Source organism: Bos indicus x Bos taurus, chromosome 5 (genome assembly GCF_003369695.1).
Source record: "Bos indicus x Bos taurus breed Angus x Brahman F1 hybrid chromosome 5, Bos_hybrid_MaternalHap_v2.0, whole genome shotgun sequence".
Taxonomy (NCBI): domain Eukaryota; kingdom Metazoa; phylum Chordata; class Mammalia; order Artiodactyla; family Bovidae; genus Bos; species Bos indicus x Bos taurus.
The window spans coordinates 17,052,856-17,068,950 of record NC_040080.1 but is presented as its reverse complement, the minus strand read 5'-3'; the positions used below and the strand labels follow the sequence as shown (position 1 = coordinate 17,068,950).

Here is a 16,095-nt window from a genome sequence, read left to right as displayed (position 1 = left end):
ATCAGCAAAACTCCCTGTTTACTTCCTTTTTTATGATTTCTATCTCTGTTAAAAAAAAAATCTGAATTTATTATGTGAAGTAACACCCTAGCTCAACAATTACTGAGCCTTAGCTCAATAATTACTGGGCCTGAGCTCTAGGACCCACAAATCACAAATAGGAGGTGATGCTGCAACCCCGGAAGCCTGGGTGCCTAGAACCTGTTCACAATAAGAGAAGCCCATGCATAGAGAAACCTGCTGCCCACAAAGAAGAGTAGTGCCTGCTTGCTGCATTTGGAGAAAGCCCATGTGCAGCAACAAAGACTCATGCAACCAAAAATTAAAAACAATAATAATGATGATGAGAAATTTTTTTAAATCTTATTTTCTTCTTATATTGTCTTCCTGAATTTAATTGTTTATCTGTGTTTTTTGGAGTTCATTGAGCTTCTTTGTGTGTCTGCCTTATTTCATCATATGTCTTCCATTTCATCACTTCCCAAGTGAATAGCCATGTGAGCTGCCCTGGAAGAAGCCCTGGGCATCTTCCCATCCCCAAGCACAGCCTCGAACTATGAAGGCTGCAAGCATGAGTGTAGGTTGGAGTCCTAGAAACCATCCCGAGTCATCAACCAAGTAACTGGGTGGGTCCAGCTCACAACCAGGCCAGCACTCTCAGGTTTTTTATTAGTTCAGCAGCTTCTCCACATGTCCACAATGGAATTGGCTGGGGATGGGGGTGGGGGGGCAGGGAGAGTTGCAGGGGTAGTGCTGTGTAAACGTAATCTTTACTTTGTCACTTCTTCATGCCAGCTCTGTCTACACTGAGGAGTCACAGCAGGATCACAATTACATTTTCAGTTCAGTTCAGTCGCTCAGTTGTGTGCCACTCTTTGTGACCCCATGAATCACAGCATGCCAGGCCTCCCTGTCCATCACCAATTCCCAGAGTTCACCCAAACTCATGTCCATCAAGTCGGTGATTTCATCCAGCCATCTCATCCTCTGTCATCCCCTTCTCCTCCTGCCCCCAATCATTCCCAGCATCAGGGTCTTTTCCAATGAGTCAACTCTTCCCATGAGGTGGCCAAAATATTGGAGATTCAGCTTCAGCATCAGTCCTTCCAATGAACACCCAGGACTGATCTCCTTTAGGAGGGACTGGTTGGATCTCCTTGCAGTCCAAGGGACTCTCAAGAGTCTTCTCCAACACCACAGTTCAAAACCATAGCCTTGACTAGATTGACCTTTGTTGGCAAAGTAATGTCTCTGCTTTTGAATATGCTGTCTAAGTTGGTCATAACTTTCCTTCCAAAGAGTAAGCGTCTTTTAATTTCATGGCTGGAGTCACCATCTTCAGTGATTTTGGAGCCCAAAAAAATAAAGTCTGACACTGTTTAAGCAATCTTGAAACATCTGAAAAATAGATGTTTTCAAAGAAGCCCCTGGTCTGAAATTCTTCCTCTAAGAGATCAGTCATGTCAGATGCTTCCATCCATATCTCTGAAACATAAATAGCCAAATGTTCTTATCTTTCTATCTACATCTATTCTTCTGGATCCCCTCTGCCTAGGTCTCCACTTTCTTGCCTTCTTGTCCCATCTGAATACAGGGTGCGGGTGAGCACCAATTTGCCTTCCATCAACTTGAAGATATATATGAACTGATATAATTCACTTAGAAGGAGAGATCCTTGGAGAGACAAGAAATAGCAGCATCCTAAAGAAATGGTAGGAAGAGATGGAAAAGAAAGAATGGATTTATAAGGATTGGATAATCAAATAGACATGGGAGATGAGCAAAGAGGTGTCTGTATCCACTAAAGGAATAAATGAGAGATGAAAAAGGAAGAGGTAGTTATGTAAAGTTAGAGTTTTAATTGGCCTGTGAATATTGAGGCAGGATAAGGAAAGCTGTATCCATTCTCTCCCACCAGCCAACCTTCCACTTTGAAACTCATACCCAGTCTGGTGTCCAAGGACAAGTTACAAACTGGTGATGTGACATCTCAGAGGTGTTTAGAACTATTTTGTTTTGTTTTGTTTTTCCATGAGTTCATCTTGTTAGGAAGGAGTATGTGAATATAGACCAAGTTTACATCCTTAAGAGTGACCTGGAGCACTTGTGTGCATGCCCTCATTAGCCTCTAGGACAAGTGAGAAAGCAGGTCAGCTCACTCATCTTTCATTTCCTTTGAGAAAGATGGCATTTGAGGACCAATCCTCTAAAAGCGTTTGACATGGAGCTTGCTAAATTAACAGCACAGCAAAAAGTTAATTTATTAAGAATATTTCATTTTCAGCAATTTTCATATGACACAATTATAGGTCAGCACTACTCTACTGAAATACAGGCAATTAGAATATCTGAGGCTTCATCTCATATTTAATACAGCATCACGAGAAAGTCATTGGGGATGTTCCCAGGGCACTGAGTTCAACATCATCATACCCAGCATCCCCTTTCTTCCCCTGGAGCAGCCAGAAGCTCTCTTCTTCTTCCCCAGGATCAGCTGCCTCTCTGGAGAAGTTCAGGCAAGAGCCTGAAGTAGAAAAGAGAAGTTTGATTAGAACTGAGATGAAGATGGGACAGAACCCTCTGGTGGAAGGGAGACAAGCACGTGGTTATAACAAAGCATCCCTGGGACCCAGGTTGGGGGGGTGCGGGGGGAAGCTCAGGCTATTTCACATGAGTTCCAGTGAGGATGGATCCCAGCTGTCCTCTCAGATCCAGTGCATGTGGTCTCCTGGGCCTCAGTGTTGGGGGAATCCTGCATCACAGGAGACCTGTGCTCAGGAGTTCTGGGAGACCTGCTTCCAGGCAACACAATACCAAGGAGATGCACAGCAATGGTAAGAATCATAAAAAGGAATTTAAATGTTCTCCTTTCACAGGTGATAGATGCAAATTCACAATAAGAGGGAGACTGGAGACAGGAAAAATCTGAATTCCTCACTCACAACCCAAGTCTGCTCTTAGTTGACTTGACTCCTGTCCCCAAATGTCCACAAATAGTATCACAGGTACACCCACAGATATCTCCTCTCCAGAAACTACACAGGCCCTCAGATGGAGAAATACTCTTTTCTAGAGAATGAGGGTCTTCTTGCAGCTACTGAAATATTAGTTTATTGTGATACACACAGTCAAAGGCTTTGGCATAGTTAATAAAGCAGAAATAGATGCTTCTCTGGAACTCTCTTGTTTTTTCCATGATCCAGCGAATTTTGGCAATTTGATCTCTGGTTCCTTTGCCTTTTCTAAGTCCAGCTTGAACATTGAGAATTTTATGGTTCATGCCTTGTTGAAGCCTGGCTTAGAGAATTTTGACATTACTTTGCTAGAGTGTGAGAAGAGTGCAACTGTGCAGTAGTTTGAACATTCTTTGGCATCGCCTTTCTTTGGGATTGGAATGAAAACTGACCTTTTCCAGTCCTATGGCCTGGAAAGATATTATTAAAACTGCTAAGTTTTCCAAATTTGCTGGCATATTGAGTGCAGCACTTTCACAGCATCATCTTTTAGGATTTGAAAGAACTCAACTGGTATTCCATCACCTCCACTAGCTTTGTTCAGAGTGATGCTTCCTAATGCCCACTTGACTTCACATTCCAAGATATCTGGCTCTAGGTGAGTGATCACACCATCTGATTATCTGGGTCATGAAGACTTTTTTTGTATAGTTGTTCTGTGTGTTCTTGCCACCTCTTCTTAATATCTTCTGCTTCTGTTAGGTCCATAACATTTCTGTCCTTTATTGTACCCATCTTTGCATGAAATATTCCCTTGGTATCTATAATATTCTTGACCAGATCTCTAGTCTTTCCCATTCCATTGTTTTCCTCTGCTTCTTTGCATTGATCAGTGAGGAAGGCTTTCTTATATCTCCTTGCTATTCTTTGGAACTCTGTATTCAAATGGAGATATCTTTCCTTTTCTCCTTTGGTTTCACTTCTCGTCTTTTCTCAGCTATTTGTAAGGCCTCCTCAGACAACCATTTTGTATTTTTGCATTTCTTTTTCTTGGGGATGGTCTTGATCCCTGCCTCCTGTACAATGTCACGAGCCTCCGACCATAATTCATCAGGCACTCTGCCTATCAGACGTAATCCCCTGAATCTATTTCTCACTTCCACTGTATAATCATAAGGAATTTGATTTAGGTCATACCTGAATGGTCTAGTGGGTTTCTCTACCTTCTTCAATTTAAGTCTGAATTTGACATAAGGAGTTCATGATCTGAGCCATAGTCAGCTCCCAGTCTTGTTTTTGCTGACAGTATAGAGCATCTCCATCTTTGGCTGCAAAGAATATAATTAACCTGATTTCGGTACTGACCATCTGATGATGTCCACGTGTAGAGTGCTCTCTTGTGTTGTTGGAAGAGGGTGTTTTTTATGACCAGTGCGTTCTCTTGGCAAAACTCTATTAGCCTTTGCCTTGCCTCATTTTGTACTCCATGGCCAAATTTGGCTGTTACTCCAGGTATCTCTTGACTTCCTACTTTTGCATTCCAGTCCCTTATAATCAAAAGGACCTCTTTTTTAGGTGATAGTTCTAAAAGGTCATGTAGGTCTTCATAGAATGGCAACTTCAGCTTCTTCAGCATTACTGATTCGGCATAGACCTGGATTACTGTGATACTGAATGGTTTGCCTTCATGTATGTGACCGTGCAAAGATATTATTAAAACACTTGTTCCACCTTTGAATTTGGTTTAGTTCAGTTCAGTCACTCAGTCATGCCTGACTCTCTGTGATCCCATGGACTGCAGCACACCAGGCTTCCCTGTCTATCACCAACACCCAGAGCTTGCTCAAACTCATATCCATCAAGTTGGTGATACCATCCAACCACCTCATCCTCTGTCATCTTCTCCTCCTGCCTTCAATCTTTCCCAGCATCAGGGTCTTTTCTAAGGAGTCAGTTCTTCACATCAGGTGGCCAAGGTATTGGAGCTTCTACTTCAGCTCAGTCCTACCAATGAATATTCAAGATTGATTTCCTTTAATATGACTGGGTTGATCTCCTTGCCATCCAAGGCTCTCTAAAGAGTCTTCTCCAACACTACAGTTCAAAAGCATCAATTCTTCAGCGCTTAGCTTTCTTTTAAATATGCTCAATTAATCGATAAGTTTCTCTTTTGGCCATGACATAATGCTTGTCGGATCTTAGTTCCTTGACCAGGGTTGAACCTAGGCCCTAGCAGTGAAAGTGCAGAATCTGAACCTCTGGACCACCAGGAAATTCCGTAATCTATAAACCTTTATGCAAGTATATCACATACAAAGTGATAAGTTTATGTCACATTATGGAGACATAAATGCCAAAAGCAGAGTGATTCCTCACTCCTTGCAAGGAGTCTGACAGCATTAAATATGGCATATGGTCAAGATAATGCTACCAAATGTATGACATTACCTGTATTTTGAATCTCTAGGGAGGCTGGGCATTGAGGAGCACAAATTCACTCTTTTCAGATAGAAAGATTGCGGGAGATCAACTGACCCCACTCACCTGTCTGAGAGGACCTCACCCCATCCTCCTTCTCTGGGGGCACTTCCTCCTCATTCCCCTGAGAGGGAGAAGGAGTTCCAGGCACTGGTACTTCTTCAGCATCATCGTAATTTTCATCAGGGACATCAGTCGTCTGATCTGGGGATTCCAAGAGCAGACAAGGGAGTGGATGAAACCACAGTAAGTGGGTTGGTCTGGGGAATATCTAAGATACCTTCTGACCCAGAGTTTCCAAGTTTCTGAATAGAGGCACCAGTCACTCTTTGTTTCAAAAGACTTTTTTTCTCTAAGACCACGTTTTATTTTGATGTGTCCATAGCCAAAACATGGTATTACATATCTCAATATTTTCTGGTGGAAACTACATATCTCAAAGCAACTCTTCCACCATTGAGCATTGCTAAAGTACTTTGACAAACTGTGCTTTACAGATGTTATTTTTTTAAAAACATTGTGTGCCTGTTGTGATTCTGTACACAGAGAGACCAGTCCCAATGTGACACATCACAGAACAGCCAGAGAAGGAGAAGGACGAACCCCATCTGGACACAAGGGATGCCTCTGGTCCATGAAAGGAAAACCATTCCCCTTAAATTTCCTCTCTATGAGGGAAACTCTCCTCCCCAGAGCCCAGCCAAGGCAGGTCCACCTCTATTTCCTGGACTGGATCTGTAGTCACTGTTGTCCTCACCATCTCTGGTGTAGTACAGCAGTTTAGTCAGTGAGAAATCTAACGGGAAGCCTCATGTGGAGACAAACATCACACAACACACAACATGACCCTCCCCACACCCACGGGACCTGTGTTAAGGCTGAGAAGGGACAGGCCTGGATTCTGCAGTGTAGACAGGCTAGGAGGTCACAGGGCTCTGAGAGGCCATCCTGCCTCTTTGGAGGAGCTGTCTCTGTGAGCCTGGGGCACACATGGGGTCTGCAGATGCTGAGAAGATGTGCACAGCCAGTGGGTGGTGACAACCAGAGATCCCAGGAGGGCAGAGACACTCACCTGGGCTGCCCAGACCTTCCTTCTGTGTCAGAAGGTAATCGAGCTCCTCATACACAGCTTCAGCAAGAGCATCTTCATAGCTGGATAAGGCTGAGAGATCCCCCAGCAAGTCAGAGAAGCTTCCCCAGATACCCCGATCCAGCCAGCCTACCTTCATCTCCCTAGTGCTCACATGGGGCTGCCAGGACCTCAGCATTGTCTCCTACCCCATGCACCATGTCAGCACCTTCTCCCTCATCTGACCCTGATTACAGCTCAGTGCCAACTCTGTCTGGTCTCACAGGAGAGGCCATGACTTATGAGAGTTCACACCCCAGTCCTAAGAACCTCTGTCTACTCAGCCCTTAGAGCTCAGCACGGAGCACATGGAGTCTACAACTCCGAACAGTACCTGGCCCAGGTTCCCCTCCTCATACCTGCCCCATCTCCTGCCTCCACACACTCTCCCTGGTCCCCAGTTCCCCATGCAGCCCACCTCTGCGCTCTGCTCTCCATCTGAGTAGCTGAGTCACCAGGATGATAAGGACCAGGAAGAGAAGGGACCCCAGGATAAGGCAGAGGACCCCAGGCAGGGAGAAGACGCCAGGGAGAGAATTTGAGGTTGTTCTGGTCCCTAAGGAGAACAGGAAAAAGGGCTGGAGATAGTCTTGGGCACAGAGAAATCTCCTGTGTCAGCATTTTCAGGAGCTCTGGACAATGGCGTCTCAGCCTCATACTGTCAGGGCTCCCCCGGGTCTCGTCCTGAGACAAGTCAACTCCACTCTGGCCAGTGTGGCCCCGAGGCAGAGATGGGGATTGTCAGGGAGCTGCCCTGCCGAGACAGCCTCTGAGGACCCAGCTGATCCCTTCTCCTTGGGCTTCAGGAGACAGAGGATCAAACAGTCCAGGGACTTGCACCTCTCTGATGAGGAGAAACACTCAAGGGCAGGTGGGAGATCCTGAGATTCTACAACAAGGAAACCAGACTTCCTTGGACCCCGGGCATGAGAACATTTGACCCTGGACATCAAGGCAGGGGATTTCCCCAGTGTAATGCCCTGGCTCCTCCCCAACAGCCATGGCTCCTCAGACTCTTTCCTCTTCTGAGTTGTCAGAGGGCCCACAGAATAGGTGCCCAGTATTTGAGTGTTCTCTCCTGCCCGTGGATGGATCACAGTACCTGCTGTGGTCGTGGGCAATGTTGTCCTTACACCTAAAGAGAAAAACAGTAGTGTGGGGAAGAAGAATTGGCCAGAATGCAGGGCAACCCATTTTTCCCTCCTGAGCCTGAAATCACCCCTCTCAGTCTCCACAGCATCAATGTCCAGGCCTCCCAGCTCCCTCATCCTAGATCAGAGCCCCAGCACCCGGGATGTCTGAAAACACACTCCCCACCACGCCCGGCCCAGCCCGCTGCCCCTGCGCTGCCCCAGGTCACCCAGGGCGGACCCCGAGCCCCTCACTCACCAGAGCACCTCACACCAGCATCCTCCTCATGCTTGCAGTCGCTCTGCCCCCAGGGCTCCGCAGCACAGTCCCACAGGGAGGACTCCCGGCCCCCGCACTGCACCTCATCCAGCCAGATGCTCCCATTTCCAGGGCCAAATGCTGCAGACCGCACGGCTTCCAGGGCCTGGCCACAGCCCAGCTGCTGACACACCACCTCAGCCTCTGCCAGGCTCCAGGAGTCATCGCACACGGTGCCCCAGGAGCCGCTGTGCCACACCTCCACCCGCCCTGAGCACTCGCTGTCTCCTTCCCTGAGCCGGAGCTTCTCTCTGTCTGAAAAGGCAGCAGCCCCTCCTGTGACTCCTCTGGTGGGAGGAAGGAGCCCCTGGGAGCCACACGGGATGGGGCAGGGCCGAAGTACCTGTGCAGGGGGCAGCAGTTGGACAGCTCTTGGGTCTTCTTCCTGCACACAACAGGGAAACAATGGATCAAGAATAGCTAAGGGTGTTCCTGTCCCCACATAAGATTATCTAAGGTCCATGGCTCAGTGCAAATGACATGTGAAAACACAGGCTCATTATCTCCTGGGCTGAAACATTCACTGCATCTGATCACAGCTGAAATTACTTTAAATATTTACTTGTTTATCAGTCTTCACACCCCACAGCAAATATAAACACAGACATCTACGAATGTACACACACCCCTCTGAATGAAAGTTCCATTAGAACAAGGACCTTGTACATCTTATATGTGCCATGTTTCTGCTATTAGGACAGTGCCTGCTCATTGTATGCACTCATTCAACAAATATCTATGGAAAGCCATTTCGAAATACCTAGAGAGGGGCTTGATAAATATTTATTATATGAATGAATAGACAAATAAAATTCAGCGAAATAAAATTTCTTTTTTTTAAATTCATACTAATCTGTGAAATAGTAAACCAAATATAAATTAATAGTAACAGCCTATGATAATAGTTCATATTAAAAATAATCAGTCCAGAAGCACAGAGTCAATTTATATTCAAAATCTCATATACATAATTTTAATGGAAAATTATTAGATAGATTATAAACTACTCTTACCTATTATTCAATGTGACAAGTGGGCAAGTGAAGACTACTGTTGTAAAAGGAAACTCTCTTTTCTAAATTTATTTTTAATTGGAAGAAATTGCTCCACAATGTAGTGTTGGTTATGTGTGTGTGTGTGTTAGTCACTCAGTCATGTCCAACTCTTTGTGACCCTATGGACTGCAGCCCACCAGGCTCCTCTGTCCATAGGATTTTCCAGACAAACACGCTGGAGTGGATTGCTATTCACTTCTCCACTGGATCTTCCCTACCCAGGGATCAAACCCAGGTCTCCTGCACTGCAGGCAGTTTCTTTGCTGTCTGAGCCACCAGAAAAGCCCATAGTGTTGGTTAGGAATCTCTTAAAAAGGAAGTATACAGGAAAGACTTAGTAGAATTCTGAGAAGATATATGGACACATATATGTACACACTGAGTAAGCCATAAATGTTTGCAATAGTTAAAAAAAGCATATTGATATATCTGTGGTGGGTTCGTGTTGATGTATGGCAAAACCAATAAAATATTGTAAAGTAATTAACCTCCAATTAAAATAAATAAATTTATATTTAAAACAGAAAAAAATAAAAATAAAAATCTATTATAATCTTGAAAAAAAAAAACTACAGGGGAAAAGTGATGGTACAGGGGAAAAGTGATGGGGGAATGGAAAAAAAAAAAAGCCTACTGAGAAAAATTTGTATTGAGAAGATGCAGAAATAATAAACAAAAGACTGAAAATATATACAAAAGAATTGAAGCTGAGAGAAATAAATATAAATTCAATAAAACAGAAGGGTAAATAATACCTGTCATAAAGTATCAATATTTATATATTCTTTCCAGATCATCCTTTCAAAACTCCTACCCACTCTATGCAGAGAACCTCTGAGAAAACGATGGCAGGACCTCTGTGAGTGGGTTGCTCATTTTCATGGTCAAAGACTTTACCACCTCTCAATTCACAGGGTTTAATTGTAAGAAAAACATCATCAATAAAAGGTCTCACAGTTTAATGCCTCTTTGGCCTTCAAATGAAAAAGACAAAGAGATGAGCAAAGAGAGGCAAGGAAGGGAGTGAGCCTCTGCTTTTAAAGTATCTGATCCCACATTCTCTTAGCTATGGGTTTCAGGCAACATCCAGCATACCCTTCAAGGTGCACCTGAATGGGGTGTGTGTGTTTGTGTATGTGGAGGGGGAGGGAAGGAGAGAGAGAAACAGAGAGAGAAATGTTGAAGGAATAAGGTGCTATGGTTTGACTATTTGTTGCCCTCGCAAACATTTATGTATTTCATTCAAAATGTACTGCTGAAATCTCATCCCCAATGTAACAGTATTTAGTGGTGGAGCCTCCTCAAACTCTTCCAAAAACAGAAGAACAGAACACTTCCGAATTCATTTTATGAAGCCAACATCAGTCTGATACAAAAGCCAGATAAGGACACCATGAGAAAAGAAAATTACGGGCTAATACTCTGATAAATACAGGTGCAAAAATCGTCAACAAAACATTAGAAAACTGAATTTGAGAATACACTACAAGAATCATACACCATGATCAAATGATATTTGTTGCAAGGATACAAGGATAGTTCGACATTCACAAATTAATCAATGTGATACACCAAATAAACAAAATGAAGGTAAAAATCATATCCTCAAAGGATACAGAAAAAGTGTTTGACAAATTCAACATCCACTTACAGTAAAAACTCTTTTACTAAGTAGGTATAGAAGGATTGCATCTCAACATAATTAAGGCCATATGAAAAGTACACAGCTAACATCATACTTGACTGTAAAAAACCAAAAGCTTTTCCTCTGAAATTAGACACAAGACAAAAATGTCTACTCTCACCACTTTTATTCAACTTAGTTTTGGTAGTCCTATCCAGATCCATCAGGCAATAAAAAGAAACTCAAGACATCCAAATCTGAAAGGAAGAGGCAAAACTGACACTATTTTCAGATTGAAAAGTGAAAGTGTTAGTCACTCAGTCGTGTCTGACTCTTCACAACCCCAAGGACTGCAGCCTGCCAGGCTCCTCTGTCCATTGGGATTCTCCAGGCAAGAATACTGGAGTGGGTTGCCATTCCCTCCTCCATGGGATCTTCCTGACCCAGGGACTGAACCCAGGTCTCTTGCATTGCAGACAGATTCTTTACCATCAGAGTCATGAGGAAAGAAATCCCCTTACATGATATTATATGTAGAAAACACTAAAGACTTCAGCAAAAATATGAGAACTAATACACTCAGTAAAGTTGCAGAAGAAAAATCTATATACAAAAATCATATGCATTTCTTTACACTAACAACAAACTGCTATAAGAGAAACTGAGAAAACAATTCTATTTACATTTGCATGAAAATGAATAAAATGTCTAGGAATAAATTTAACCAAAGAGGTGAAAGACCTGTACACTGAAAACTATAAACACATCGATGAAAGATACTGAAGATGACTCAAATAAATGGAAAGATATTCTGTGCTCATGGATTGGAAGATCTAATATTATTAATATGCCCATACTACCCAAAGCAATCTACAGATTCACTGCAATCCTTATCAAAATTCAATGGAAATTTTCACAGATACTGAAGAAACAATCCTAAAATTTGCATGGAACCACAAAAGACGCTCAATACCAAAGCAATCTTGAGAAAGAATAACAAAGCTAGAGGTGTCGTGCTTCCTGATTTTAAACTATATTACAAGGCTATATTAATAAAAACAGTATGTCGATGGTATAAAAATGAACACAGAGATCAATGGAATAGAATAGAGAGTCCATAAATAAACCCACATTTCTATGGTCAATTAATTTTTGACAAAGAAGCCAAGAATACACACTGGGAAAAGGACAGTTTTTTTCAGTAAATGGCATTGGGAACACTGGACAGTCACATGCAAAAAATGAAACTGGACCACTATCTTACACCATTCACAAAAATTAACTCAAAATAGATTAAAGACTTGATCACAAGTCCTGAAGCCATAAAATTTCTACAAGAAAAAAACAGAAAATAAAATCCTTGACACCAGTCTTTGTGATGATTTTTTGGATCTGACACCAAAAGCAAAAGGAACAAGAGTAAAAACAAGCAGTTGTGATGACATAAGGCTAAAAAGCTTCTGCCCAATTAAGGAAACCATCAACAAAGTGAAAAAACAACCTGTGGAATTGGAGAAAATATTTGCATATTATATTTCTGGTAAGGATTATTATCCAAAATACACAAGCAGCTCATACAACTCAGTAGCAAAAAACAAACAGTCTGATTTTTTTAAATGGGCAGAGAACCTGAATAGACATTTTTTTAAAGAATACATACAACTTGCCAATAGATACATGAAAATGTGCTCAACATTATTAATCATCAGAAAATACAAATCAATTCCACAATGAGATATGACCTCATATCCTCTAGAAAGGCTTTTATCCAAAAGAAGAACTAACAGGAGTTGAGGAGAATGTGAAGAGACAGGAAAGCTTTTGCACAGTTAGAGGGAATGTAAGTTGATGCAGCCCCTATGGAAACAGTACTGAGGTGCATCAAAAATTAAAAATAGAACTGCCATATGATCTAGGAATTTCACTTTGGGGTATTTATCTGAAGGAAACAAAAACACTAACTTGAAAACCCAGTGTTCACTGCAGCAACATATGTTGAGTTGCTAGGTTGTGTCTGACTCTTTGCAACCCCATGGACTGCAGCATGCCAGGCTCCTCTGTCCTTCACTAACTCCCAAAGTTTGCTCAAATTCATGTCCCCTGAACTGGTGATGCTATCTAACTATCTCATCCTCTGTGGCCCCCTTCTTCTTTTGCCTTCAATCTTTTCCAGCATCAGGGTCTATTCCAATGAGTCAGCTCTTCTCATCAGGTGGCCAAAGTATTGGAGCTTCAGCTTCAGCATCAGTCCTTCCAATGAATATTCAGGGTTGATTTCCTTTAGGATTGATTGGTTTGATCTCCTTGCTGCCCAAAGGACTCTCAATTCAATTGTGACATCCAAGCACCACAATTCAAAAGAATCAACTCTTTTTAGCTTCTTCTATAACCCGGCTCTCACGTCCAGGTTTGACTACTGGAAAAAATATAGCTTTGACCATATGGACCTTTGTCAGCAAAGTGATGTCTCTGCTTTTTAATACTCTGTCTAGGTTTGTCACAGAGCAGCAAGCCTCTTTTAATCCATGGCTGTAGTCACTGTCAGCAGTGATTTGGGAGTCCAAGAAAGAAAATCTGTCACTGTTTCCACTTTCTCCCCTTTTATTTGCCATGAAGTGCTGATGATCTTAGGTTTTAGAATGTTGAGCTGTAAGCCAGCTTTTTCACTCTCCTCTTTCACCCTCAATGAGAGGCTCTTTAGTTCCTCTTCACTTTCTGCCATTAGAGTGGTATCATCTGTGTATCTGAGGTTGTTGATATTTCTCACAGCAATCTTGATTCCAGCTTCTGATTCATCCAGACTGGCATTTCCTTTGATGCCTATGATGTTCTCTGTATATAAGTTAAATAAACAGGGTGACAATATACAGCCTTGACGAACTCTTTTCCCAATTTGGAACCAGTCGGTTGTTTCATGTCCGGTTCCAACTGCTGCTTATTGATCTGCATACAGGTTTCTCAGGAGGCAGGTAAGGTGCCCTGGTATTCTCATCTCTTTAAGAATTTTCCATAGTTCATTGTGATCCACATGGTCAAAGGCTTTATGTAGTCAATGAAGCAGATGTTTTTCTGGAATTCTCTGGCTTACTCTATGATCCAACAAATGTTGGCAGTTTGATCTCTGGTTTCTCTGCCTTTTCTAAACCCAGATTGTACATCTCGGAAGTTCTCAGTTCACTTACTGCTGAAGCCTAGCTTGAAAGATTTTGAGCATAACCTTGCTAGTCTGTGAAATGAGCACAATTGTGAGGTAGTTTGACCATTCATTGGCATTGCCCTTCTTTGAGATTGAAATGAAAACTGACCTTCTCCAGTCCTGTGGCCACTGATGAATCTTCCAAATTTGCTGAAGTATTGACTGCAGCACTTTAACAGTATTACCTTTTAGTATTTTATAGCAATATATATGAGACAAACAATGTAAGTCTTCACTGATGAATGGATAAATAAAATGTAATATAGATTTATATCCACCCATAAAAAAGAAGAAAATCTTGCCAGTTTCAACAACATGGATGGACCTCAAGGGCATTATGCTAAGTGAAACAAATCAGACAGAGAAAGAAAATTACCATATAATCTCATTTATATGTGTAATATTAAAACAAAAACAAGTTCAGAGATGCTGACTAGTTGGTGGCTGCCAGAGGTGGGGGATTTGGTATGGGCAAAGGTAATAAAAGGTATAAATTTGAATTATAAAATTAATAGGTGAAGAGATATAACATACAGCATGGTGACTATAGGGAATACTGTATTGTCTATTTGAAAGATGGCAAGAAAATACATCTTAAACATTCTCATTATGTAAGAAAAATTTTTAACTGTATATATGGATCTATATATATGGATTAATATATATAGATATAACTAGACTTACTGTAGTGATCATTTATCAATACACACAAACATACAAGCATTATGTTGCACACAGCAAAAAATTTAATGCTGTATCAATTACATCAATTAAAAAATTTTAATAAATCAAGTTTGGAACATGTAGATTAAATAAGCTCCACCCAAACTTCATTTTATAAACTCAACTTAAACCCATCACTTCGATTTTAAAATATCAAATCTCACTAACAACATCCTACAGGGTTGGGAAAGACACAGAAATAGACATAAGTCACCTTCACATGAGATGTAGGCTTCCTCCTTTGGAGAGCATGAACTGTATTTCCATGGGCCAGAAGGACACTGCCAGAGAGAGGTATCCATTTTCCGACACTGAATTAAATCTACCCACCGGGGTCTAGAACCTTCCCTGAGACCAACAGAGGTGTTGAGACTTCCACTGTCCCCACATCCAAGCTGTCTGCAGATCACGGACACAGTGATGTCTTCCATGGGGCTGCGGCAGACACTGCCCCAGGTCCCATTGTAGAAAACTTCCAGCCACCCAGCACACTGCTGGTCCTCGCTGACCATCCTGAGGGCCAGGAACTCTGAGATTGAAAGGGAGGAGACAGGACACAGTGAGAAACCCACTCAGAGCTCTGGGTTTTCCTCTCTCCCCAAACTTGTGAACACTCATCTCTGACCCAGCTGAGGAAGCAAATCCACTAGATAACCAGAGTCAAACCTGTCTCCTTTTTATCTGACTTTGTCCATCTGTGTCTGTCTTTCTAAATATTTCTACCACCATGATGTAGTGAATATAAACTGAGGAAGACCAACCGGGACACCTGCAGGGAGAGGGAGCTGACTCCTGCTTCCTGACAAAACATCTAAAAGAGTGTATGAAAGGGGTGTGATGTGGACAGTGTGGAGGCAGATAGACTAATGGACCTGTGACTGTTTCCTTATCTGGCAAAGGGGACTTTACAGATGTGATTAAGGTAAGGACCTTGAGATTACCCTGAAATATGATGGATTAACCACCTGAGCACAGTCTAATCCCAATCTTAGACTCACTATCCTTTAGAGTGGAATACTTTTCCTCGTTCTGGTTAGAGGGAGATGTGATTATGTATAACAGTTAGAGAGGTGGAGCATTGCTGGTCTGATGATGAACAGAAGGGGGTTATGAACGAAGGCAGGCAGGCAGTTTTTAGAAGCTTGAAAAGACAAGAAACAGATTCTTTCCCAGAGGCTGAGAGGTGATGAGACTCTACTGAAACCTTGATCCCCATCCTGTGAGATTCCTGCTGGACATCTAAGCTACAGAAGTGTAAGGAAGTAAATGTGTTGTTTTAAACCATTAACTATGTGGTAAATTTTTACAAAGCAAAAAAACTAGCACCTTGGCTTTAAGACTTCTCTACCATATGTACCAGAAGAGTGAGCCCTGATTTCAAGGAAAACTGAGAAAAGGCTATGCCAGCAAACACTACTGAGGAGAAAGGACCAGAATCTCAAATGCTGCACGAGGCAGTGAAGGCACCTCGTCTTCACGTCTGCTGG

General features: G+C 42.4%; 1 protein-coding gene across 1 annotated transcript in view; it reads right to left on the bottom strand.

The window, feature by feature from the left end:
* Nucleotides 1-2,232: 2,232 nt before the first annotated feature.
* Nucleotides 2,233-16,095, bottom strand: part of LOC113893397 (antigen WC1.1) — a 49,966-nt gene continuing 36,103 nt past the window's right edge. Inside the window, exons 10-17 of the mRNA XM_027543399.1 lie at nucleotides 14,823-15,137; nucleotides 8,354-8,395; nucleotides 7,951-8,265; nucleotides 7,664-7,696; nucleotides 6,980-7,117; nucleotides 6,505-6,594; nucleotides 5,499-5,636; nucleotides 2,233-2,524 (exon numbers count right to left, since the gene is read on the bottom strand). Of these exons, the coding sequence (XP_027399200.1) occupies nucleotides 2,379-2,524; nucleotides 5,499-5,636; nucleotides 6,505-6,594; nucleotides 6,980-7,117; nucleotides 7,664-7,696; nucleotides 7,951-8,265; nucleotides 8,354-8,395; nucleotides 14,823-15,137 (1,217 nt within the window). The 3' untranslated portion in view covers nucleotides 2,233-2,378. The remainder of the gene's footprint in view (nucleotides 2,525-5,498; nucleotides 5,637-6,504; nucleotides 6,595-6,979; nucleotides 7,118-7,663; nucleotides 7,697-7,950; nucleotides 8,266-8,353; nucleotides 8,396-14,822; nucleotides 15,138-16,095) is intronic.